Raw genomic sequence first — 24,330 nt, 5'->3', positions numbered from 1 at the left:
AAGAGTCAGCAGGGAAAGTTAAATGTATAAATAGCAAAACATTCAAGCTTGTTACATAAGTATTTAAAGTGCAGTTATCAGGAGGGTGGTTGACGTAATACTATGGGATTTTGTGCTTAATCTTTTGTTATTCTCTTTCCATGTAAGATTTCTTAATCTCCTTCTGGCCTTCACTTCTCATGGGTAATAAAGACTCCATCATTTATCCCTTTTCATACTAAGTCTCACAGTTAAACAGTGCTTTGCAGTTACAGCCTCCCACCACCTACCACTACAGTGTAAATGGGGTTTCTTTAAAGTAAACTGTTTTACCTGAATATGTTAATTTAAATTATGGGGCACACAGTCTGCCGAAGTTAAGGTGTGTTCCTGGATTCTGAGGTCTACTGAAGAAAACAGCAGCGCTGTTTTGTTAGACCTCGTCTTCCACTGAGAAGTAGTATATTGAATTGTTTCACCCCCTGCTATCAAATGCCAAAGACATATCCACAGAAACAGGTTGTTTTTTTTAAAAAAAAAAAACACCCCAGCATTCCCAAAAATTCTTGAATGCAGACTAAACAAGGCGGTAATGACTGTGAGAAACAGTCTGATACAAGGAGGATTTTCTGTTGCTGAGAGTTTCACATGGAGGAGTTAGCTGAAAACCTCACTCTCTTGTTCTAAATCAGGTGTTGGAAACAAATGCACTACAGCCACAAGAATCAACTGCATTTCAAATCATACAATTTCCCTTCAGCCAAACAAGACAGCATAGTATTTAATGAAAAGAGAATTAGAAATAATTATAAAACTATTTTCCATCCCATCTCTTCCAAAATCATGTAAAATGAGCTATGCCGTTTGCATCTTAGCTTTAAATGTAACTTAACTGCCAAAAAGGTTTCATTTCAGCTGTCTGAATTTAAGTCCTCCTACTTATCTCTCTTTCTAAAGCAGCTGGACTTCTGCACGCAGATGAACACCAGACCGAGCACAACCTAAAAGTGACAGAGACCAAACAAGTCAGGCTGTTTACACACAGTGAACAGAGTCAGCCACGGATCAGTACGATACTGTTGCCAACCTCAGGGGCTGCACGGTCCAGGTGAGGCTGCTCTACCTTCTGCACATTCAGGCAGGTATAATTAAGGGCACAGGTATTGTACAATACACGACAGAGGTAGATCGGCAAGTGATAGACTGCATATTCCAACTGTGACTATGGGGTACTCTTCCAAACACTTGCAGGTAGCACACCTTCCCTGTGCTAAAAGAAAAAGCAGTAGAATAAAGTTCGGAGATGACTAATACTGCTAGCCAACAACACTGCCTTCGAAACATGGGTGAGATTCCTCCAGATGGCAGATTTATTTATCGTGTCCTGTCTTCAGTTCTGGATAATGCACGTCTTGAGCTGTATCCAGCAAAGATCTAGATTCCTGGCATAAGGTATGGTGTTGATCCACACTGGGAGAGTAATTTTGAGGTTTTTCTCTTATTTCCAAGGAAGAATTTTTCAACTCAAGTCTGCAGAACTACTTGCTGCTGATCTGTGTCAAGCCGGTGGTTGTAAGGCAGATTCCCTGGTTCCTCATGGATGTTAAAGAATAATAGTTCATTGCTATCGGGTCATCCAACGCATCCTGTAGGATTGATTTTAAATGACACCTGCTACTTCCATAATTCCCTTTAAAGTAGCTGCTGTCTGAATCCTACTTGAAAAATAGGATCAAAGATGACCCACCTTGTAAGATGTAGTGCAAGAAAAGTTTGGGATATGCTGCTCTAAGGTTTGTAGAAAAAAAAAACAATCAGCATGTTTTACAAGTGTTACAAATAAAAAGCAATTTAACAGACATTTAACACATTACAGGAGTAAGGATGTACGTCTTTCCAGGCACTGGAAAAGGCAGTCTGAATTTCAGTGACATGCAGTTAAAACTGGCTTGCCATTTGCAATATCACTCACAAGACAAGGCAGTCAAACCAAAGCACCCACGATTTCAGATTATTTATGCTTAGAAGAATATACATTTAAATTACATTCTTTAGGGTCTTACATAACCTGAAGGAAAGGCTGCTGTAAGGGTGGTAGAAGTGTGCATGTTTTGGTCACCCCTGGAATAAAGGAAGAAGCCAATTTGTATAATTTTTTTTAAAGATAAAAACGTCAGTGACAAATGATATATGAATGAAAAGCTAACAGCAGCATAACATTAAAACAAGAGCTTTTCTGACTTTGCTTTTTAAATCCTGACAGTTTAATTCAACAAGATCGAAAAAAAAAATATTTACTAGCTGCAAATGTGTAGAAGAATCCACAAATTTCTTTAGAATATATCACCGTAGAGATGCCTTATCAATTAAAAAAAAAGTGGCTTTTCAGCACGTTCTGGTTCCTGCAATTACAGGGAAACCAAACAGAGCCCCCAGATCCTCCAGTAACAAAATGAAGGCCACCAAAATAAAGGTTTTGTTCACCTTCTTAAAAATAATACCATACCTAGCAGATGTCACAAGTGACTGCTGACGTGTCTTGTTGCTGCACTGCTCCTATTAAGGGACTCTCTCCCTAATTTATGAAAACACGTAAACGTACTAAATAAGAAAATCAGTTACAGTGTGCAGAAGCATGCTTGAGAGAGCCTGGAGGTGAAGAGGCAGGCACTTATTTTTAAGCTACATTTTTAAAATAGTTCTGAAATCTCTTTACAAAAAAATACGCCTTCTGGATAAAGACATTTGTTCCAAGATGGCATTTTCCTACCTCTATGCTAGTTATTTTAATCTCTTTCAGCCTGAAGATCACACGAATTTCCCAACATAGATGCTGACCTTGTCTGTGGAACTGGAATCTACTGACAACAAATTTCTTCTGAAATTACAATTCAGGAGTCTTTACAGTCGTTTACAGGTTGAAATGCACTGCTGTCAGCACGTGCTTAAACCTCACTGAAGTTGCTCAAGGTTAAGTATCTTTTTCCAGCCCCAAGTTTGGGTCTATTTTATCCCAAGAGTGAGTCAGTCAGTCACATAACTAAAGCCACGAATTTATTTGGAGATTCTCATCAGTAGGAGTGCTACTGACGGACACAAGACGCAGCTAATCTGCAAATAGGAAAAAAGGACATTAAAGGGAGAAGACCATTTTAGTCAGTGCTGATTATACAATAGCCAGGACTTTGTGATCTGGGAGACAGCTTTATAGCTATACTACCGTGCCCTGCTGCCATGGACACGTTTCAAATCAATATAGAATAGGATTTCCAGCCAGCCTGAGCATTTCCCTTTTTTCCTTCATGGCAAGAAGGACAAATCCCTCAGAGCATCAAAAGCAGGTAAAAATTGCATAGCATGGCAGCTAGGAGGCCCAGAGACAGACTCCGTTTAGTTGCCCCATGATTTGAAGAGTCAAAACCACAGCCTCCAATATGAGGTATATTTTGAAAAACTGTTAGTTCGATGTTTTCTTTATGATTACTTATTAACTTTCATCAGCTGGGTAGATAAAGATTGCAGAAACCAGAGGACTTTTCCCCTTCATTAACCCCAAAGTTTGGTTTTGAAAAGGTAGTCAACTTTCCAGAGTAACCGTGTGATGGACAGATTAAGAGCAATCAAAGTGCTGCCACTTATATTTTGGGGTATCCTCAACATCAATCTTGTTCTTTGCTCTTTCTTCAATATTTCTGAATAGCAAGATGCTTCTGAAAGTCAGACCAATATTTAAGACTTGTAAAATAAGGGTAAGAAATGAATTCAAAGCTGAACTAGCACACGTCTAAGGTGTCTGTTGATCTGTAGTATAAATGGGACATGGGGAGTAAAAAGTAGGGATAAAAAAGGGAGACATGTAAATAATGATTATAAAAAATTTAAAAAGTGATTCTTGTGTTTATGCAGTCACCCTGCAGTCTCCCGATGGATCACTGGCCAAACAAAGTAGGAATTCAGTTTCCACACACAAACAAAAACCCCTTTCTTCACCATCTTAAGTGTCTTCTGCTGGTCACACCCTGGAACATCCTCCATGATGTACCTCAGTTGGACTAAAGAGAAAATGGAAGTTCGGTTCAAAATGAACTAAATGGCACAGGTATCCCAACCGTTTTGCTTAAAATATAAATTGGAAAGGAGGCTGTGGAAAAGCAAGATAGAATAAAGTCCTAAACAAATCATTACATACTTCACTACTTGTATAAAAGTGCAAGATGAAAGTAGTTCAGGTTAAGCATTCAGTTCACTATAGGCCACACAAATGCTTAGCTTGGCCATCAATGGCCTGTTTTTGTCATTCAGTTACTAATATTAGTTTAAACCACAGAAAGAACGACAACCGAATGAAAAACGTATGCAATCCACTTCAAAAATGGTTAGTTTTCTGTGACCAGCACGAAATATTAGCTCAGTATCATCAGCTATACAATATATACATAAAAATATTGTGTCTTAATCTTTGTTTTAACAACTTAGAATAAAGCTGTACTAAACATTTCCCTAGTGTGCCAACTCTTTGCTCTGTTCTGGCTGGTTGGCGTAGTAACACAGAGAAGTCCTTTTATAGCAATGGTACTTGAATTGATCATAGTTTTGACACTTCAGCCATAGTAACTGTTGAATCACTTTATTCAAACAGGCTAGGTGATCGCATGGGACTGCCTAGGTCTCAGTCAAAGCTTCTTGGGCGGCTCCACAAGAAGAATAGGCCATATTCCAAAAACAAACTGTCAAAAGAAAAACAGGAAGAGGGGAAAAAAATTCCTGGAATATTATGTTTCTTGGAACAGAAACCAAACACTGTTAAGCATCATTTCAACTGCATTTCTTGGTTGTAAACACAAATCAAAGGTAGTACCCTAATAGGCCTCATCAGTGAGGCCCAATGCAAGTTCAAAGCGTGAGATATCCGAATGCTGCAGTGCATTAATGGACACAAAATATTGCTTGCTTACCTTCACCTTTGGCCTGTGTTTCAAGAAAAGTGTCCTTGTATATAAACTGAAGAAAAGGAAAAAAATTGTGCTTATAATTTCATGTATAAGACAGCACATAAAATAACAATGATGTACTAATCCCAGTTTTATTTTCCAACTAGAAAAGAATTGCTTCTGTGATTGCAGAGCTACTCATTCTGCCTAGATTTACACAAAATAGGAGACACTAAACTACAGTAAATCTTTCTGTCCTAGACTATGATTAGGAAACTAATCTAGCCCTATCGCTTATGTGGGGAGAAAGAGAGAAACCCAGAGAAGCAAATTCTCTCTCCACTGTGGAAAAGACTAAAGCCTGTCATTTTGGAAGGATGAAATTAAATTAGTGTACCACAAAATATAGCAGATGTTAAGGGGGGGTAGGGAAGCATCATAGCTTGATTCTGTATCTCATTTTCGTTCTTATACACACTTGCCCTTCAGTAGATGTTTTCCTGTGTACGACCCCACTTTTTTAAACAGACACAGGTGGTGCCACTTCGTGGCTGAGAAAAAAATACTAGGGAAACCACTGCAGGGAAAGCATGTAGTTCATTGGGGTAGGACAGACAAATTAGTCATCTGCACATTTCCCAAGGGCTAGAGGATGAAAACCCAAATTATTTTCTCTCTGCAGCATGCTGGAAAAACCTTGCCTATGCTATCCAAACTGTCTTCATCAGTTTGCTTTCTGTAAGGAATTCTCTTCAAAAGATTATCTCAAGCTGTTTAGGGCAGCAGATAACCTGTCAGCCAAAATGGAGCAGCTGTTTTCCAAACACCATGACATATATTACATGTACACATACATATATACACACATATGTAGATACATATCCACGTATACATGAATGCATGTAAGTCTATATGTTAAAAAGTTATCAGAATAGCGACTGGAAATGTACTTATTTCCTTGCATTTTCCTTTTACTAGCTATTTTAACATCTGTCAAAAGGAGCATACTGGGTTAGATGTACCAAAACTGATATGCAATCAAGTTTTCTCAACCTATCTATCCGTTAAACATTCTCTAATGGTTAAGCGGTAAGACTTTATTTCATTACATAATGAACAAACTACAGAAATGCTTCAGATTCCAGCTTAAATTCTGGTTTTGTTTCTGGTTCCACTAGATGGTGGTATAGAGCAAAAACAGAGACAAAAATCTGCTGGCTGCAGATTTGCTAATTTAGGCTCTCATTTAAGTCTCCTTCTAAAACTAATACCCTGCATATCTTAGAACAGCTCTGCTCCAACCACTTCAGCCATCACCCTTCTGCTCCGTAGCATGACGCCTGTTAGTTTTCAGGAGTGACAGTGCCTATCAAAAAGATTAGTTATGCTTCTAAAATTAAACATGTTTAAGTACTTCAGGATTGCTGCTTAAGAACAGAAAGGTATTAATAGTTTACATTTTGAAATTAATATACTGTCAAATAGCTTTGAAGTTTAACTGCTGTGGGGTTCCCATTTCTGATTTGCATTTTCCTGTAAGAACCGCGACTATTTAAAGAGTAACAATTAAATTTTGCAGAACAAAAATTACTTTTAGATAGTTTTTAGACCAGTTGCAAGGAGGAAAGAAAAACTCCCACCAGTTTAATAAGTAGTAATTTCCCTGCTCTTCTAGACAATACAACATTTTTAAGTAAATCTGAACCTGGGAAAACTCCTAAACTTTCTTTATGAACATCCAGTTTAGAAAACATTTCCTACCTTAGCAGGATATGAAGGTAAGAGCCCAGGCCTGTGAGGATATGCCACCATGCATGAAACTGTGTCACAGCTCCCACAACAGGAGGCATTTTCTCTCGTAGTGCTCTGTAAGAAAGATACACCATGCAATGTTTTTTTTTGTTTGTTCTTTTTTTTTTTTTTTTAATTTTTTTTTTGTTTGTTTGTTTCTTTTGTTTTTTTCAAGCTAAGCAACCTCAAATGGAGTGCTTGATTGTCAGATCACACGTTACTGTTTTTGTATCTCAGGCATGTCCTTCATAAGTGAAGCTTTACGTAGTCATGCTTTCAGCAGGTGAGGAACAGCAGTTACACCTTATACTGCCAGCACAGACAGATATTTAACAAACTGTCTTTCTTACACACTTAAAGAAAGCACACACTTCTTCAGTGATCACTCTTCTTGAGTGATCCGGTTTCAAATTTTACTTCTGGATTCAAATTTCAGGCCATACATTTATGGCATCCCACAGTCCCAAATGAGTTCTACCATTCTCCTCCCTAAAACTCTGTGAACTACTGTCCATCAGATGAAATGCTGAGTTTAATGTCTGAGAGAAGAAATGGCATCGATCAGTCATTATTATCACTTTACATTTGGCATTGACTCCATCTATTCTCCAGCTCCATGGAAGCTTAGCTTGCCTTTCTCTGTTGCATTCTAAACCAGGGACAAAATGGCTCTTTAGTGAGGAAGCAATGAAAACAGAAGGTGTGAAAATACTCCATGAAAATGCTTTGTATTTTGCATGGTCATGGGGTGAGAGTTACTTGGGAAGAGGCTAAGGGATGGAGATAGAGAAAGAAAGGGAAGGAACTACGTTGACCCCATTTCCCCTGCTCACTAGGCCTCTGCAGATAAATGCTTATTTTGGTTGATGGTGGAGCAAATGTTTGCATCTGCCTGTCTTCTTTTTTGACTTTCATTTCATATTCAGTCAAAACAAAAAAAGGAAAACAAGGACTGAAGGTATTAAGGAAGAAAAATCTGCTGCTTCGCTAATACTGATTTACTACTTGATGTTATAGTGATCAGTCCCCCTGACTAAATGCTAATCCCTGAGCTACTGCTTGGTTTCCAGAGCTGTTCAGTCACAGAAATAAAACCACAACTTTGATTCAGTCAGCCCAGGCATGACATAGTAGAACACACATACAGTCACCCCAGCACAGCCTCCGAGTCTTTGGATGGCAGGAAATCTCAAAGCTCAAGTTCAAAAGTACATGGATCCAACCAGGGAATTTGAGTGCTACAGATTTTTTTTTTTTTTTTTTAAATAATCTCCAGATTGAATGAAATATGGAAAAGCAAAACCTGAATCAAAATCCAATTCTGAGCATTAAAACCAAAAAGAGCTGGTAGGTGGATGATTCACAAGTTAGATCTTTAGAGGATAAAACATTATAAGGAACTGGAATGTATTTTCTCCAAAGGTTCAAGTTCTAACACCACCTAGAGAAATGAAAGGCTCTGCAGACATCTGGTTAAAGCTAATAAACAAGCGTATTTATTTTTTTCCAGCACCATAACCAAACAAGTATTACAGGAAACATGGTAACATCTTTTTCCCCTTACAAAATGAGGATGGAAAAAAACGCTTAAGCAGCTGGTGTAATCTTTGTCTAGGAACAAGTTCAAAAGCCCCATGGACCTGCAGCAGCTCAGCAGGCTTGGTGAATTGTGGGTTATGATCTCACCAGTGATGTGATGCAGCTGCAAAAATCAACCCTGATGCCAATATTTGAAAAGTCACTGTATACCCAACCCACTTGTGTTGGCAAATAACTTTTCTATCCTATCTGTATCAAGTGTTTCTAGGGATGAGGCACCATGTATTATATTCAGTACACCTGTATTTTTTTTTTAAAAAGTTTCAAGAGAACTTTCAATTGGCCTAATCTAGTGCAGGGACTAGAGAGCCAAAAAAGACAGATGGAAACCACCAGACTTTATTTACAGGACACTGTGATCTGACCCCGACAAAGCAACCCACGAGGACAATTCTGTACACCACAGATTCAGCAACATAACAGTGTATCAGATAGTCCAGAACGGATTTTCTGGGTGCTGGCATCAACCTTTCCATCTTCTCCAGCTTGTGGTGAAACACAAGCATCACGACAAAGTGAAAGAAAGGTGCCATGATGCAGCTGTCCAGTTCCAGAGGATCACATGTCAAGAGAATGACGTGTTGGGCTGGTGTTTTCTTGCACAGACAGGATATCTAGCCACATGACAAGATGGTGGGCTCCTACAAGCTTTGTCTAGAGGCCTTTTGTACTCCATCTGGCAATATGCTAAACAGAGAGGAAGCCACTCCTGGCCTCCTCTGCCAGTGCTAAACCAGAAGGCCTCAGACTATGACAGCCAAGCACAGCATATTGGCTCCCTTCTTTCTGAGACAGTCAAACAGCTATTTTTTATTGGTGACAGATATATTGCAACATATATTTCTTTAACCTGCAAAACTATTACTTTTGATATTTTCCTGGGAAACAGCAAGAGTAGAAACAACAAAATAAAAGCAGGATAAAAAACTCATTCAGATGAAATCAACTGTGAATAGCAGGCTTTAGTGAGCTACAGATCCTCAAAATTACTTCAGTGACATTAGTTTCTCTCAATTTAAATTGAAGTTAAAGAGGAATATCAATTATTTTAAAAAATAAATCTATTCGTGGAAAAAAAGAAGTTAAAATAAAAACCTGTTGACTGTTGAATCTACAGTCATGACCAAACTGGATAATACCCTCATGAATCTTCTGTAGGCAGTGTACAACACATACCATGAGATGGACTTGAACATACACCACAGAAAATACAAAGCTTTATGCTAGAAGTCTATTAAGAGCTATCCAGACAAAGTGGAAAAAAACTCACCTCAATTTATCACAGAAAATGTTGTCCACATTCCAGAGAAAAAATCCCATTAAAAATACAGTTAAAGATGTATAGCCTAGACCTCTGAGCCATGGGTATACCCTAGAGAGAGAGAGAGAAATAATGTAAAATTTAGCTCAAGATGCTTTAACAGCAGCTTGTAACATACATAAATACTATTACATAGAAATAAACTGCCTTCTTTTTCCCAAAAGGAAAAATATCAACTTCAAATCTCATCTATTTAAGTACCGCATTTTACCCCCCCGCAATTCACATTCTTCAAGACTGGTCTTTTAAATGTTTTACTTCTACATTTCTAATTGCTCCCTTAAATACTGCTCTCTCCTAATGCAACAAGTGGGAAAACTGAAGTTGGCTAAAAGGTACTAATTCTTCAGTCCCATGTATAATCTTTCAGTTAAAAATTAGTCATGTTACAAATTAGGACTCTCCCAAAAGAAAAAGCTCTTTTCCAATACATAAGAACCCTGTACCAGGGTATTTGTTTAAATAAGATCTTTCAAAATGACTGTAATCTTTTGTGAACATAGACCACCATGACCAAAAACTAAACAAGTGGTTTTAGAAAACAGTAATTTCATGTTGTATTTTATCTTTGAGCGCTACTGGGGATAGAAAAACATCAATTTCATTTTTGGAGGGAAAAAAAAGTCCTTTTTACGATATGGGAGACACAATGCAGATGCAAGAAAGGGAATCATTAATAAACGTACCCTTGCTACCTGCATTCAGGTTGGCCCACAGAATTGTAAACTTCCTACATGGAAGTTGGCAGCGTTTGCTCCTTTCCCACTAATAAGACAAGTCCAAAAGCAACACTAATTCCAACCCTAAAAGGTTGCCATGAAATACTGCTCAAGTTATTTTTAAGCACTATGAACGCACAGTTTAGATTCTCAGTTAAAACACATTCCTGAGCTGCTGGTTCTCCACTGTGTTAGCCAGAGCCGTGAGCACTGGCAACCAAAATGTGCAAAACACAAGAGTTAGAGCTTCTGCCACAGGACAAGCTAACCAGATACAAGTTGTACATGTTCACAAGTGTACTGCCAATATAAATGAGCAAAATTATTATTTGTTTAGCCTAATAAATGCATGGAGCACCATGTGGTACATGGCAGAGTCTACACTGTAATATTCCCAAATCAGTGCTCTAGAGACATAAGCAAGCCCAGGACATGAAAGAGCACTAAATGGTATGTTATACATGCTGGTAATTAGGTAATTATAGCTAGAATTGTTCAGGGAATAAATGGTGGTGTTTTGTGAAGGAAAGAGAGAGAGGCTGGCATCACTTATTAATGGGGAACATGCTTCGTGAACAGAGAACATTTGCCAAGCTGTAATCTTGGGAAGGAAGCAGACCCAAGAAAGAGATTAGAAGTGTGAGGTAAACAGGCAGAACAGCAACAAATGATGAGGATGGGAGGAGGCAGCAGCCTGGAAGGCGTAACATTCTGTTCTTTGGGATTTTTACTCTAAACTCAGAGTGACTTCAAGCCCTGAACCAAGAAATACGAATGATAGGAAGCTAATATATATTTAAAAAGTAAGAAACAAAACAAGTAGAAATTGGGGTCGATACGTAAGTTGAAACATGCTTGGACAGGTGTTAGAACTATCCATGGAAAGACAGGGATATGTTTTAGCAATGCAGAGAAAGTAAATCCAGAAGTTGTACTTGGGGATGACTTTTAAGAGAAAAGAAAGGGCACCTGCAGGTTAGCACAGCTTCTCTAGCAGAACTAATTTAAAATTAGTAGCAATTTAGTTAAAATTGAGAACCTACTTCTCTCCCCATCCCAACTTTCTCACCAGTTTGCATAACATAACCAAAGGGGGAAGGAAACAAGTCTTTGGAGGGCCATGTTGCAATGAAGCGATCTAGCTAATTAGGAAAATACACTCCAAACCTCTAAAACTGATGCAAAAAAGTAGGTGGAACTTCAGAGACAGACTTTGCTGGAGGAAAACAATAAACGATTCCCTGGAAGGGAGGATGGTGGTGTTATTGATAATGACAGAAGACAATGAAATGTTTCAGAAATAATGAGAATGCACAAGTGTGTGGAAACTGCAGAGCTGGAAAGATAGAAGGCCCAAGGGTTTGTCTACACAGAGAGAAAGAAATTTAATTTAAGTGACTAGAACTGTGCTAAATCCTTGCATAAGAATAAAACTAGAAAGGCTTGAACTTGATTCAACTTAGTTTCCCTTGAAAGTGAATTAAGGTAATAGCACTAAAGAGCTCTAGGTTAGGATTAAAATTTCCATGTTCATGCGTTTGAAGAATGCCTTAAAGTGATGATGATTTCTAAAGCTGCAAGCAACACGCTATCAGTTTTAAGTTATTCTTGCTTAATAAAAGTCGCTGAACATTTACACTTGGTCTGTTGGGATTTATTGGGGAAAGTTAATCCGAATTAATTGAAATTGCAACTGGAAGGCAATTCAGTGAATCTACTTTAAATTCACACCTTTTGTTAAATTCTTCCTTGCGTTCCTGAACAGATACATGTGTAACTCAAAGTTTAACGAAAAGCACATTTAGAATGAAGACAGTGGAGAGAAATCAGTAATTTTCAGGGGCAATTCCCAAACATACGAGAACACCAATTATTCATAGGGGAGAGACAGGAGGGGGCAGCCAACCAAACCCCTGAGAGCTAAAGGTATGTGTTCAGTACTGATTCAATTCCTTTTTCTTCGCTTTTACCCGTCAAGTCTGTGCTCTGATGGTTCTAATGCTTCTCAGTGTCTCTTAACACTTCTAGTACCCTTTTGTTTGGTTTAGTTTATATTTCAATTTCCATAATGTATACCTAACTTTACCCAGACAAAACTGTAAGGAAAACTATCATTTACCCTTCTGTGTCATTATCTTTTACATTTGAATTTTAGATACTTGAGTATGGAAGAGGAAAGGAAAATATTAACTGATGGTTCAGCTCTGCAGTCTTACTCTCACCTCTCTCCAAGCATCAGCATCAGAGTTTGGACACTGGCAACAGATTCCATGTTACCCAGCAATATGAAGACAGAAACTCCGTTCCACTTGAAGTCCCAGGCTAACAACTCAAGCCACTAGCAGAACACCTAGCAGTGAAAACTGATCATAGGTGTAGAAATCACCAGTTTGTTTAATGTTTTCCCACCAGCTTCAGAAAAATGTAAGGAGATGAGCCATTACTTTTAAGCCAAGCAGAGCAGAGTAGCTAACATTAGGCACCTAGGTAAAGAAATTTTGCCATTGCCAATTTCTCACGTTAAGCCTACCAAAAATAGATGCAAATGCCAAGTTATATCTTATAAAGCTGAACTAAACGGTTACTTACCATAATACTATATAAACAGATCGTAGAACTATAATGGAAACTAGTGTTCCATACATGACCTGGAAATAAAAAGAGATAAAATTCAGCGGTTGGATTCAAGATACTTTATAAAACACAACAGGAGTAAAAGATTTTTGAAGCCTTTGTTGATTTTTATTTTTCATCTCAGGAAAATAGTATCCACTCTAACTTTCTCTCCAGGAAGTCTTCTATAAAAATTTAAAATAAAAATATGATTATAAATCATGCCCTTTATGCAATTACAGGGAAAGTCAGTTGTGCAAAACCAGTTTCACTTTTTTTGAATTAGAAAGCAAACACTAGATGGCACTCCGTAAGCATCCTAAAAATCAAAATAGTAACTAACTCCTATCATCTCTTCTGTATCTGTGCGTTTTAGGCCAGGATTGTGTAACCATCTGCTAAAAACATTTTGGAAAGTTATACTTCCTTCACTGATATTTGATTAATATTTTTACCTGAAAGCAAACACCTGAATAGACTATGCACTGTGCTCACACAAGTATGGAAGAAACTTTCCAGGAAGCATTTAAAACCAGCTATTACACATTGTTGGGATTCAAACTAATTATACAGTGGGAAGGCTACACGCTCTGAAAAGATCCATGAGCAAAATCTAGCTCACTGTAGGCTTGATGAATTTGAATGTAATCGCTTGACTTATATAAAAAGTCAAAGTAATCATTTATTTTCTGCCTCGTGATCTTTAAATCACTCTCTTTGTTTATTCACAAGCTTAGGATCCACATACCATCTCCAAGATGTACAGACTAAAGAAGAGATGTGGTCAGTCATGCCTGAGAAGTGATGCAGAAGCCACTGCAGCAGGGACAATTTTCAAACACTGGTAATGTTAAATTACTCTCCATGCTTTTTATTCTGAACACTTGTTCTCCTCCTGCCAAAAGGCAGTTTGTTCCAAGCAGTTGTGCCTTGTCCTTTGCCTCTCTCCGGCGGCCTACAAGCCCCTTGCTATTCTTCGCTTCCTTGTTCACTGACTTTCCTTTCTCATTTTGCTTTTACTTACCTCCTGTCTAATGCTGCCTTGTTTTACATCAAACAGCAAAACGAGAAACCTTTGCTGCCTATTTTTAAAAGCCACTAAACTCAGAGGTGTGTTTACAAAGCCGTGTCCTTACCATGTTGCACTGACCTCCTCATACCTTTCCTTCTTTTAGACCACACTGTCAAGCCAAGGACTACCTCTTACTCCACTGTAACCAGGGCACTCAGCTATTACTAACCTACAAGCATATGCATGTGTCTACTCATCCGACATAAACCAGACTGCTATAATGCAAAGTGAAACCTACCTTTCAAAAGTCCATAAAGGCAAATTTTCAAACTCCTTTTAGCTTTAACTATGAGGTTAATAGCACGCACCATATTATCAGTGCATATATACAGAACAAGGCAGACAACAGAGCGCTTATGTTTGACAACAGGTAAAACTAAGCTCCAATATTGACTATGCAAAGGCATTCAGCAGAGCAGCTTTTTATTTGCATTCAGAGTGAGATCAAATAACTTCAGTAACTGAACTACTACTGCTGTGTTTTCTGCTCTGTAGAGCTAAACAAAGCAAAACTATTTGAAAGGCTAATTGGTTCTGGCTTGTACTTTATACAAAACGCTTGCTCGGGTACGGCACATAAATCGTGGAAAAAAACTCCCCAAAAAACAAAACCCACTAGACACAGCCCAAATATCAAGTGCTTATCAGTCCCAAGGTAAAAGTAGAAAGGGAAAAGGGAAAGGTGCTGCATGCTGGTACAATCCTTCATCGCTGACATTTTGCCAAAAAATACCCCATCGTGTAACAAATACAGACTAAATTTAAAACTTAAATGCCATTTTACTTCATCAGTCTCATTTAAAACAGCCTATTTAGTTTTCCTAATCAAATTCAATAATTTATTCTAAGAGAGAGATGACACAGAGGAAGAAACTCATAGAAAGGCTCCTCTGGAATCCAAATCAGAGTTTGATGCCCTTTCCTTGCTGATCTCCTTCCTACAATTTCCATTGCTAAAATGTTCTCCTGCAGCACAGACACATGAAAAACCTACCCATGAAGAGAAATTTCTATTATACTTGTTAAGGGTGTGAGCACCTTCATGCTTTTATCTAATTTGTTCTTGGGTTCTTTGTAGAAGGAGATAAATAGTGTCAGACTATGCCTAGAGAAACATGGCTTAATAGGCAGCCCAACGCCCAGGTAAAACAGAGGCTAAAAGTGCTATTTTTTGCAGCAGCTGCTAAAAGCAGCAAAGACCAAAAGCTAAGAAAAGCTTTCTTTCCAGAGCCTCCAGCTTAGTATCTCCTAGTGAGTTGCTTAATGGCTTGCAGAAGAGGACAGTCTTAATGGAGGTAAGAAGGAAAAAAAAAATAAAAAGAACCTTGCAGTGACTGAAGAAAAATATGCCCACAGTTGACACTTCAATTTCTTGCCTTTTCCGCTCCCCCACACAAACAGGTTGTTAGCAGTAAAACATATTCGTGTTTAAAAGCCTGTGAAAGATTGGCACAACAAACTGTTCTGCCTTGCACGCTCCAATCCTCTCCACATGGAAGGCAAGCACCGAGGAGGTGTTGCTGTGATATGCAGAGACTGTAGCTGCACGTCTTGCTACAGCTGGTTCTTACTCGAGGCCTATAAACCAAGCTACACAACTTAAGTTTATACTTCAGGGAGCAATGCTTACTTTTACTCCTTTACCACCCATGGATTTACTATTTGCACTGTGCCAAAAATTTGTTAGGGATTATCCGTCCACCCAAAGGAGGATAAAGTATAAAATAAATCAAAAAAGAGAAAGAAAAAAAAGGAAAAAAAAAAATCTACCTTATTCAAGTTGACTCAAATTTTTCAGTTCCTGTAGCTCCCTTTGTTCTTCTTCTTTAACACATTGTTTAAGTGACAGATGAAAACCCAAGCAAGTTTTGTGCTATTTTGTCTCACAGTGCCTTTGAATCCTATGCCAAAGAACACCCTTGCCTTACAATTGAAACAAAAGGAAACAGCAGAATCTCATCATCTTTTGTTACCACTAGACAGTTCCCTCTTTGCTGTTTAAGATGCAAATAAAGCTCCATGTATTTGAGCTTTGAAGCCTGTATCATTGCAATGGGGGAAAAACCCGAACTCTTATTAATACACAGTGGATTGCCTGATAAGAAGGCCAAATATGAAGAACATCCTTCTAATTCACAAACGGGAATAAGCATTTCAGGGCTGTGTTTGGCAGCATTTTTGATGTGGAGGCAATTAAGCAAATTATTTCCTGTGCAAGTCAGAGGCAAGGTTGGTACTCCACTCTGGGGGGAGCATACAAAACTGATTCTTCACCTACCCTCCTAGTACAGAAAGTAGAAATAGCCTGTTATTTCCACTTCTCCTGGCCTTCTGCCCATCCTTGGTTAATAAAAGTCAATTTATCTGCCTCAAATATTAGTGTACACACTGGGAACCGCACGGAGAGATTTTGGGTTCTTGGCGACCACACCACTGCTTATCTATTAACATACCAACCAGCTATCAAAAGATAGTTAGCCTAAGTACTTGAAGCTGGAAACTGTATTTGTAATTTACAACAGAGAAAACCAACTTCTACATGTTCTTGGATTTCTGGAAAAGAAATCTGAGCAGAGAGAAAAAGGAAAGACAGTCCGTAGGATGACACTGAAACACAGAGTAACTGGGCACAGCTATGGCTGCTTAGTACTACAGCCACCCTGACAGCTCCTGAGAGAACTAATTTAGATTCAGTTGGTTTGGTCCTGTTTAGATGCACGTATGTGACGGCAAAGTGACACAAAAGTCACTGCTGCTGCCTGGCACCGAGCAGCAATCCAGAGCTTCTGGGACACTGCGGCAGTAAACTGAGCTTCCCCTTCAATGACCTACAGAGCTGATCCTATGGAGACTCTGAACGTCCTTCCACATTCCGTAAGCTGTTGTGCAGGTGGAAGTACTACCCAGAATAAAAGCTGTACTCGCTTTCGGGAAGACATCCCCAAACAAGCTGTGTAACAGAGTGACATGTCACTTGAATTAGTTTTATACGTGGTCTTCGGCAGGACAATACCCAAGTAGAAAAAGCTCTGTGGTGAAGGGATGCCCTGAAAAGGTCATTTTTAACAGACTGCTTGCCAACCTGAACATGTAGAAAGCAAGAACACGTTCCACTAAAAGGCACAATATACTAAGCCTACAACTGACTGTTGCCTTAGCAGCAGGAGGGACCCTGGAGAGCCGTAGGACACCAAGTGGGTCCACACAGATTGCCCAGAATGAGAAGTCTTCTAAGTCTGAACAGGTTGTGTCCTGACATAACATATTCTTCACGTGGTTTCAGGCTCCCATATGTACTTCTACATACACATTTCATTGTGATTTCACTTCCTTTGCATTTGTATATTTAAAACACCTGTGGAGAACAGTTTTATTCATTTTTTCATTGAGGCAAATGAAACTTTTTTTCTGCAGCACTTACACTCTCCCTCTTACCCAAAGTCACCTTAATTGGTAAATCCAATACTTGTATTTTACTTGTATCACTGTTGCAGAAAATTTACTGGTCATATTGCGCTGTGATCAGCAAACACAACCAGGCACTCCCTCCCTCCCTCCCTCCATGATCTATGTGCAGTTTAGAACACAAATAGTTGGTATTTGCCCATTTCTGCATGCTCTTCCATTTCAAATCATTTGTCATCCTACTCCTCAAGGTCTCCCACTTATCTCTTCACCTCCTCCTCTGTACTCAACAGTATCTCTGAACTTTGTATCATCACAAATACCATCAGTACACGACTCTGTTTTTCCTGCTACAGGTCGTTAAATAAAACCAGTCCCACTACTGATGTTGAGAAAGTCCAGATTGAGACTGCCTTTCATCTTCTCCTTTAGTCATTTTCCACCAGTCACTCACTCCCTTACCCTATTTGCAATTCTCATATTGATCTACTTCAGCTTGCTTAGTTTCTCGTGGGACACCATAACAACGCTTCTGGAATGTCTATACACAAGACATTTTTTAAAAATCACCTTTTCTAACGTAGAAGAAACATCTATTTATTCTAGCTTTCTATTTATCTTTTAATTATTTGTTTGCTCAAAATTTGCTTCAAACTCTTGCAGCAGATGACTATGCAAATAAAACAGGTTTTTAGATCATTATTCACATAACTTGGCTCACTAGCTGAATGAGGTTTTTGATCACTACAGGTATATAGCCAGCATGTGGTATGTATCAGGTAAACAAATTAGGATGGAAAATAATGCTTTGTAGGTGACAGCTTTCTAGGCCATATAATATTAGAAAGAAGGCTACTTGTAAGACTTAAGTCTAAAAGTTTAACTGCCAGGGTAATTTCTTCTACTTTCAGGGCTGTCTTATAACTGTGTGTCTGTGGATCGCTCCACACCAACAGGTAGTCTGCCCCCACCCCTCTCCTTGTATAAACACAAATACACATGTGGTAAAGAGGGATGAGCCACTAACCTGATTTAAAACTAAGGAGAGATTTAACCTGTTGAGTTCCCCAGTCAAATTCACATCAGAGAGTAAATTTGTGTGCCAGATGGAAAAGGGGGGAGAGCCCCATCTGTTTTCTTTGACAATGATGCTGGCTTAAATAAAACTAGGAAACTGGGATGTAGGATTGTTTAGCACCACAGAAATTAGGTAATAACAGTGCTGTAGCCTGAGAGATTTTGACATAAACAAGACAATACATGCTTGTAAAGGCCACTGCTATCTTTCTTTTAATTGATGAGCTGGCAAAAAATACCAGATCAGTTGTCAGGCAGGGAAGTGGTTTCTTCCTTCCAATGATGTGCAACCTCCAACTTACCAAAACGTGCATCTCACCCCTCCTACGGTTAAAGCACTAAGACCCTTAAAGATCTGCAATATGTGGACGAAGAAAAATAAGTTGGTCTCTGTTGCCACTGTGCCATGAATAACAAACTGAAATCCCCTTCATGCCCTGCTGGCAGTGAGCAATTTACGAGCCTAAGTTGGGAAGGAAAGTTGAAAGTAATTCACTGAAAAATGAGGCTTGGATCCTGGCTACTAAATATAATAGGATCCTTTTCCATTCTTATTGCTCTCTTTTCAGGGGGAAAAAAAACACACTGAAACAATGAACCATATAAAGCTGTCCATGTAGTTATTCCCCTTTTTGCAAGGCTGACAAATGATGATGATCACAGACAAATACCTAGAGGAATCAAACTCTGCTTTATGTCCTGACGCTGCTTTCCAATACAGTTAAGGAACTGAGACTGTGATCTAAACTATGATTGCATGAGCATATTTAACTTTACTTCAAGTCTATGAGACCCATTCATTTGGAAAATACTTACTGAAACTATATTGAGATTTTTATTTTTTTTTGGTGCACTTTAAAATAAAGGACAAGTATTATGAAAATAACCTTGCTTAGCTGTGCAGTCAGAGAAATGTTTCCTCTGGATTTACAACATATTTGGCAAAGACTGTGAAAAAATGAGTGCAGTACTTGAACATTTGGAATTTGGCCATAACTGTATGTTCTCCATAAAAATCAATTTGGAAAGAGTTGTTGTAAGAAGTCCAGCACTTTTATGGGCCTAAATCTTTTCTACATTGATTCCTCATGTATAAATTATAACAGGGAATTCATATTCTGAACCTAAAAGAAACCAGATGCAAAAAATTAAAGGTCTGGGGTGACAGTTTAAAATTTCCCTATTTCCCTTTTTCTCAACAAGTCATAATATCTTTCATTTTACTTAGCATTTGTGACATGAGACAATACCTATGGCAATGCATCAAACTGGAATATAGTGAAGGTTTAATGTATTTATTGTAATAAATGTAGATTGAGTAGATCACTGATTGAAGAAATAAAAGTCCAATATCAGTAGTAAATCCTGTTAACAAAATTACTTTGTCACTTCATTCAAAACCAGTTATAACCAGCTCAGTAAAAGCATCAGCAATTTCCACTTTCACCCTAGCCAGCATTTTCCTGCTAGAAATCTAAGTGGGGGGGAAAAAAAGGATTTAATTAAGATTATCGAAAAAAAAAACCCAAAACGCAACCCTGCAAGTTTCTCTTTTTATCTACAGGTAGAGTAACAATTCATGTTTCTAGGAGAGATTATCTGGAGCAGCTGGGAATTTATTTTATTCATCAGCGCTTCACTAATCCACCAACAGGAATCACGTATCATTTTTACAACTGCTGATGCAGCAGGCACATTTTGACAAGCAACGGCACTACCAATTTCAGAAATTAAGGCTTTAAAGCCCTGTCCTGCAAAGCGCTCAGTGCTTTTGCTTGGCAATTTTCCAGCTGTTATCCCTAATCAGAAAATCCTAAATGAGGGAAAACTCCTCATGGCATATATAAACAGGCATGATTTGTAACCTCCTAAGGAACCTGTACCAGATATGCCACTAAGGCTGTAAGACTGTAACAACTAGTCTTGCTACATAACTCTAGAAGACATTCTGTGTTTAAATTCAGCTTGAACTTGCACAAAGTAAAACTGAGTGGTTAAAAAAGCCCAAACTAATATGTTAAAGTGGAGAGAAGAACACAGTGCTAAGCCACGTCACAGTTTCACAGCAGCTGCTACTGGAAAGAAGCACGACAAGGACTCATTAAATCACACACACCCCCCTTAGCCCACAGCCAATATCACCTCCTTACACTTACCACCGACAAAAACCACGTGAAATATTAGATCAAATGTTAAGACACAACATGCATTAAACCATTCCAGTTTTTCAAGTCACCAAATAAGAGGATGGCAATGCGACATGCAGCAATACTGCTTAAAGAAAAAGGCAAATTGTGCTTGCCTTCCATCTTTCTTTCAGCTATAAAATCCTGTAAAACACTCCACTAAACCAGCGTACTTTAAAACAAGATTAGCTTCTCCAACAGAGCAAGATTTACCTGATGGAACACAGGCTCTTTCAAATTTAAGTAAACCTGGAAAGATAAAAAAAAAAAAAAAAAGAAGAACAATTAGAACATTATTCATCAAAATATTGCCAAGACTTGTTCTGTTAGAATCAAGACACAGGTGCCTATCCACGCACCATTAAAATTGATTAAACACCTGAAGTTTCCTCTGGCAAAACCTGAGGTTAGCAACTGTGGAATTATGTTAAATTAAGAAGCACAAATACAGATTTTAACGTCGAAAATATCCTCATTTAACAGAGTTGCAACACATACAAAAGCAATTAAGATGCAGAAATTACCAGACACATTCTCAATATGCATTGCAAGAAGAAAACGTACTCTACTTTGATTTGCTATTATTAATGTTTTTGACAATGCATTAACATTTCAATTGATCTTACAAAGAAATAGTAGTTCTTCCTATTGTTGATGCAATTCATTTAATTTCTGCTTTTGAAGACAGAAGGGCACTAGACCTTAGACATAACATGCCACAAGTGTAAAAAATTTAGGAAGAAGAGAACAGGCAAGTCTTCTGAAGGTAGATGACAACCTATAATACTACTTTTATTTATTTATTTATTTATTTAATTTTATTTTTAAATGGTTATCAATACAAACAATCCAGGAGATTCCATCTGTGGTTGACATCCAGCACAAAACTCATTTTATTCATAAAGAGGGCACATTGCACCGAGAAAGGGAATCAAGTTAACCATGACACAGTTAAAATTCTTCTAGTTTTTTTAACAGCAAAGTTTCTTTCTTATTCTAGCTGTTGCTTTACAACACCAGTAAATATCCTGGACTGTGTATAACAGTTCACTTGTTGCAGTCTATTGACCAGGCTTATTCTCATTTCTGTAGATGAATTAAAGTGAGGGAAGATGAGGAATGCAGCTTGTCCAAGATCTCATAACAAGTCAACAGTGACTGTTTTTCCTCACATTCCTACTCTAGCAACTGGATTACTGCTTTTCTTCTTCATTTATTCTAGACAGTTGTTTAGATAGAAAGGTTTCAGGGTTCTCTGGTCAGGACATAATTTTCCCAACAAAAGAATAATTTGTCCTTCTTGACTGGAAGTGAGAGAGATTCAGTGTTGCCTGTGTAACGTTCCTTCATTGGCAAGAAAACTGTCAACTTACAGGTGAAAATGCCGTATTAGAAAAAGGTACTTACTATGCTGACTACGAAGCTGTATGTTATTAACAAGAAAAGCAGTGGATAATTGACTGTGTTCTTGTACTTGAAACATTCATACCTGGAACAGAACAGAAAGGAGAGCAATAACATTCATCACTTACCATATAAAGGATGCATTTTTCAAGGTATATTATCACAAAATTTGTGAGAAAATTGATCCAAATGAGTTTCAAGCCCTTCAAGAAATTGTAGCTGCTCCAATAAAGATGTGTAATTTTATTGGTAAAAGTGTGATTTTTTTTTATTTTTTTTTTTTAAATCTAGTACAAAAAAGCCCCATAAGCTCACACATACACAAAAAATAACCCAACCAGTGGAAAGAGTTTGGGAAGCAGAAGCACTTTCAGGAGGTGCTTAAGGGGTGATAATGGATGGCAAATTAGAAATGAGTTTAAAATGCAATACAGCTGCCAAAAAACATTACATCTGTGAGCTAAAGACAGCATGGGAAACGGACTACCTTACAAAACAGTGAACTCTAGAGATCTGTTAAAATGCAGATTGTTTATGGCTTTACAACAGTCACGGTGCAGTAAATTTGCTAGATTGGGTACTGGTAGAAGTGGAAGGTAAAACCAGCTAATTGCTCCCAGTATGTAAAGCAACTAATTAAAATCGGTTTTGCAATCTCTACACTACACTTCAGTCACAGTTGTGATGGAATTACACACACACACACACACACGCATCCCAGATCATATCTCCATCAGAAAAAAAGGACCAAAAAAACCCCAACAAAGCTGAACTTTGACAAACACAAAATCATTAGGGCTAGAGGAAGTTGTTTATATAACTCCAAGTTACATCTGCCTTGTTTATTTGGTCAGAAACTGTTGGAAACAGACACCATTATGGATGAATAGATGGAAAAGAAAAAAAAAAACAGATAGGAATATCTGGGAAAAAAAAAACCAAACAACAAACAAAAAACAACAAAACCTACAAGACAGCATGATGTGCTACATTGCAAAATGGCTTGCCAAAGTAATTACACAGAGTCGGTAGGGCTGAATGATGCATAAGGGAATGTCCTGTGCAGAACCACCCCACCACCTACCTTCAAGAAAACCAAAACGATTATTAAAGGCCTCCTAAACTCAACATTAGCTCATTCTTCAGAACATTTTAATTACTACCAAACATACACACAAAGAATCTTATTAGAGCTATAAATGCAGTAACAGACTTCAGTGCTTTTGAAGATAATCGAGTAACCATTGCACAAAATAAGCATGATTATTGGTTCAAACAGATTTTTACAGCCACTTCTCATCTTTTTCCCCAATCACATTCAAATCAGACAAAATAAATGCAAAGGCAATTTCAAGGAGATCGGGAGCTACAATGGAAATATTTCCACTAACAGGGGCATTATGATTCTGCTCCTGCGTCTGCACAAATCGTTCTACTGTATGAATCACAAACTGATGGTAATTTCCACAGATGTGGGTTTAGCCCCACAGCATCCCATCTCCATTGCAAGTTACCAGTAATCTTCACCAAAGATATTCCAATTTTCAACGGCTGAATATTTGATCTGTTCAGAACTAAAAAGACTTTTTTTTGTCCTTTTCTCTGCAACAAGTTGATTTATCATTTGGATTTTCTGAGTGACAGAACAAATCATGTTAAACCCAGGCCTTGCAGCAACAGGCAAGAAAAAGCCAACTTACGGTATCTTTACAGTCACCAAATGCTACATTGCTCCTGAAATTAAAGGAGAGAAAACATCCTGGCATGGCATTAAGCTGTCATGCATTTTCCAAGACATTCTCCACAAAATGTGCTCTCAACTCTTCATAAAACCTTTTCTTTAATTTTCCAGATGAGCGGAAAAGCAGGTTTAACCAGAAATCTGAAATTTGCATTTGGAGTCAGACTACATCATAGAAATACAGCTCAAATAAATTACAACGTTGATAATTTTGTAGGAATTACTGAAGTTGACTTTATTGTGTCTGCTGTTTACATACCAAGTAACACTGAGCTCTGGTTGCATACTACGCAAAGTCTTTAACATGAGGTTGTTAGGTTTTTTTCCTGTTTAAAAAAACACTAGTAAAACATCTCTAAATTAGCAAAACCTAGGACTAAAGCCAGCCTGGTGGTCTGATGGCCAAGTCATAATGTCGTACTGCTGGCAAAACAGATCTCACTGAAATCATTTGAAGCTTCAGCATCAGCCTCACTACACACTAGATCGGGC

The 24,330-nt window shown here is 38.2% G+C and overlaps 1 protein-coding gene across 1 annotated transcript in view; it reads right to left on the bottom strand.

The window, feature by feature from the left end:
* Window positions 1-513: 513 nt before the first annotated feature.
* Window positions 514-24,330, bottom strand: part of ACER3 (alkaline ceramidase 3) — a 38,834-nt gene continuing 15,017 nt past the window's right edge. The window contains exons 5-11 of the mRNA XM_026850824.1: window positions 22,101-22,182; window positions 20,907-20,942; window positions 12,930-12,988; window positions 9,571-9,672; window positions 6,672-6,776; window positions 4,935-4,980; window positions 514-4,706 (exon numbers count right to left, since the gene is read on the bottom strand). Coding sequence (XP_026706625.1) covers window positions 4,653-4,706; window positions 4,935-4,980; window positions 6,672-6,776; window positions 9,571-9,672; window positions 12,930-12,988; window positions 20,907-20,942; window positions 22,101-22,182 — 484 coding nt within the window. The 3' untranslated portion in view covers window positions 514-4,652. The remainder of the gene's footprint in view (window positions 4,707-4,934; window positions 4,981-6,671; window positions 6,777-9,570; window positions 9,673-12,929; window positions 12,989-20,906; window positions 20,943-22,100; window positions 22,183-24,330) is intronic.

The sequence above is a fragment of the Athene cunicularia genome, assembly GCF_003259725.1.
Source record: "Athene cunicularia isolate RWA chromosome 1 unlocalized genomic scaffold, athCun1 chr1_part1, whole genome shotgun sequence".
Classification (NCBI taxonomy): domain Eukaryota; kingdom Metazoa; phylum Chordata; class Aves; order Strigiformes; family Strigidae; genus Athene; species Athene cunicularia.
This window is presented reverse-complemented; position numbering and strand designations above follow the sequence as displayed.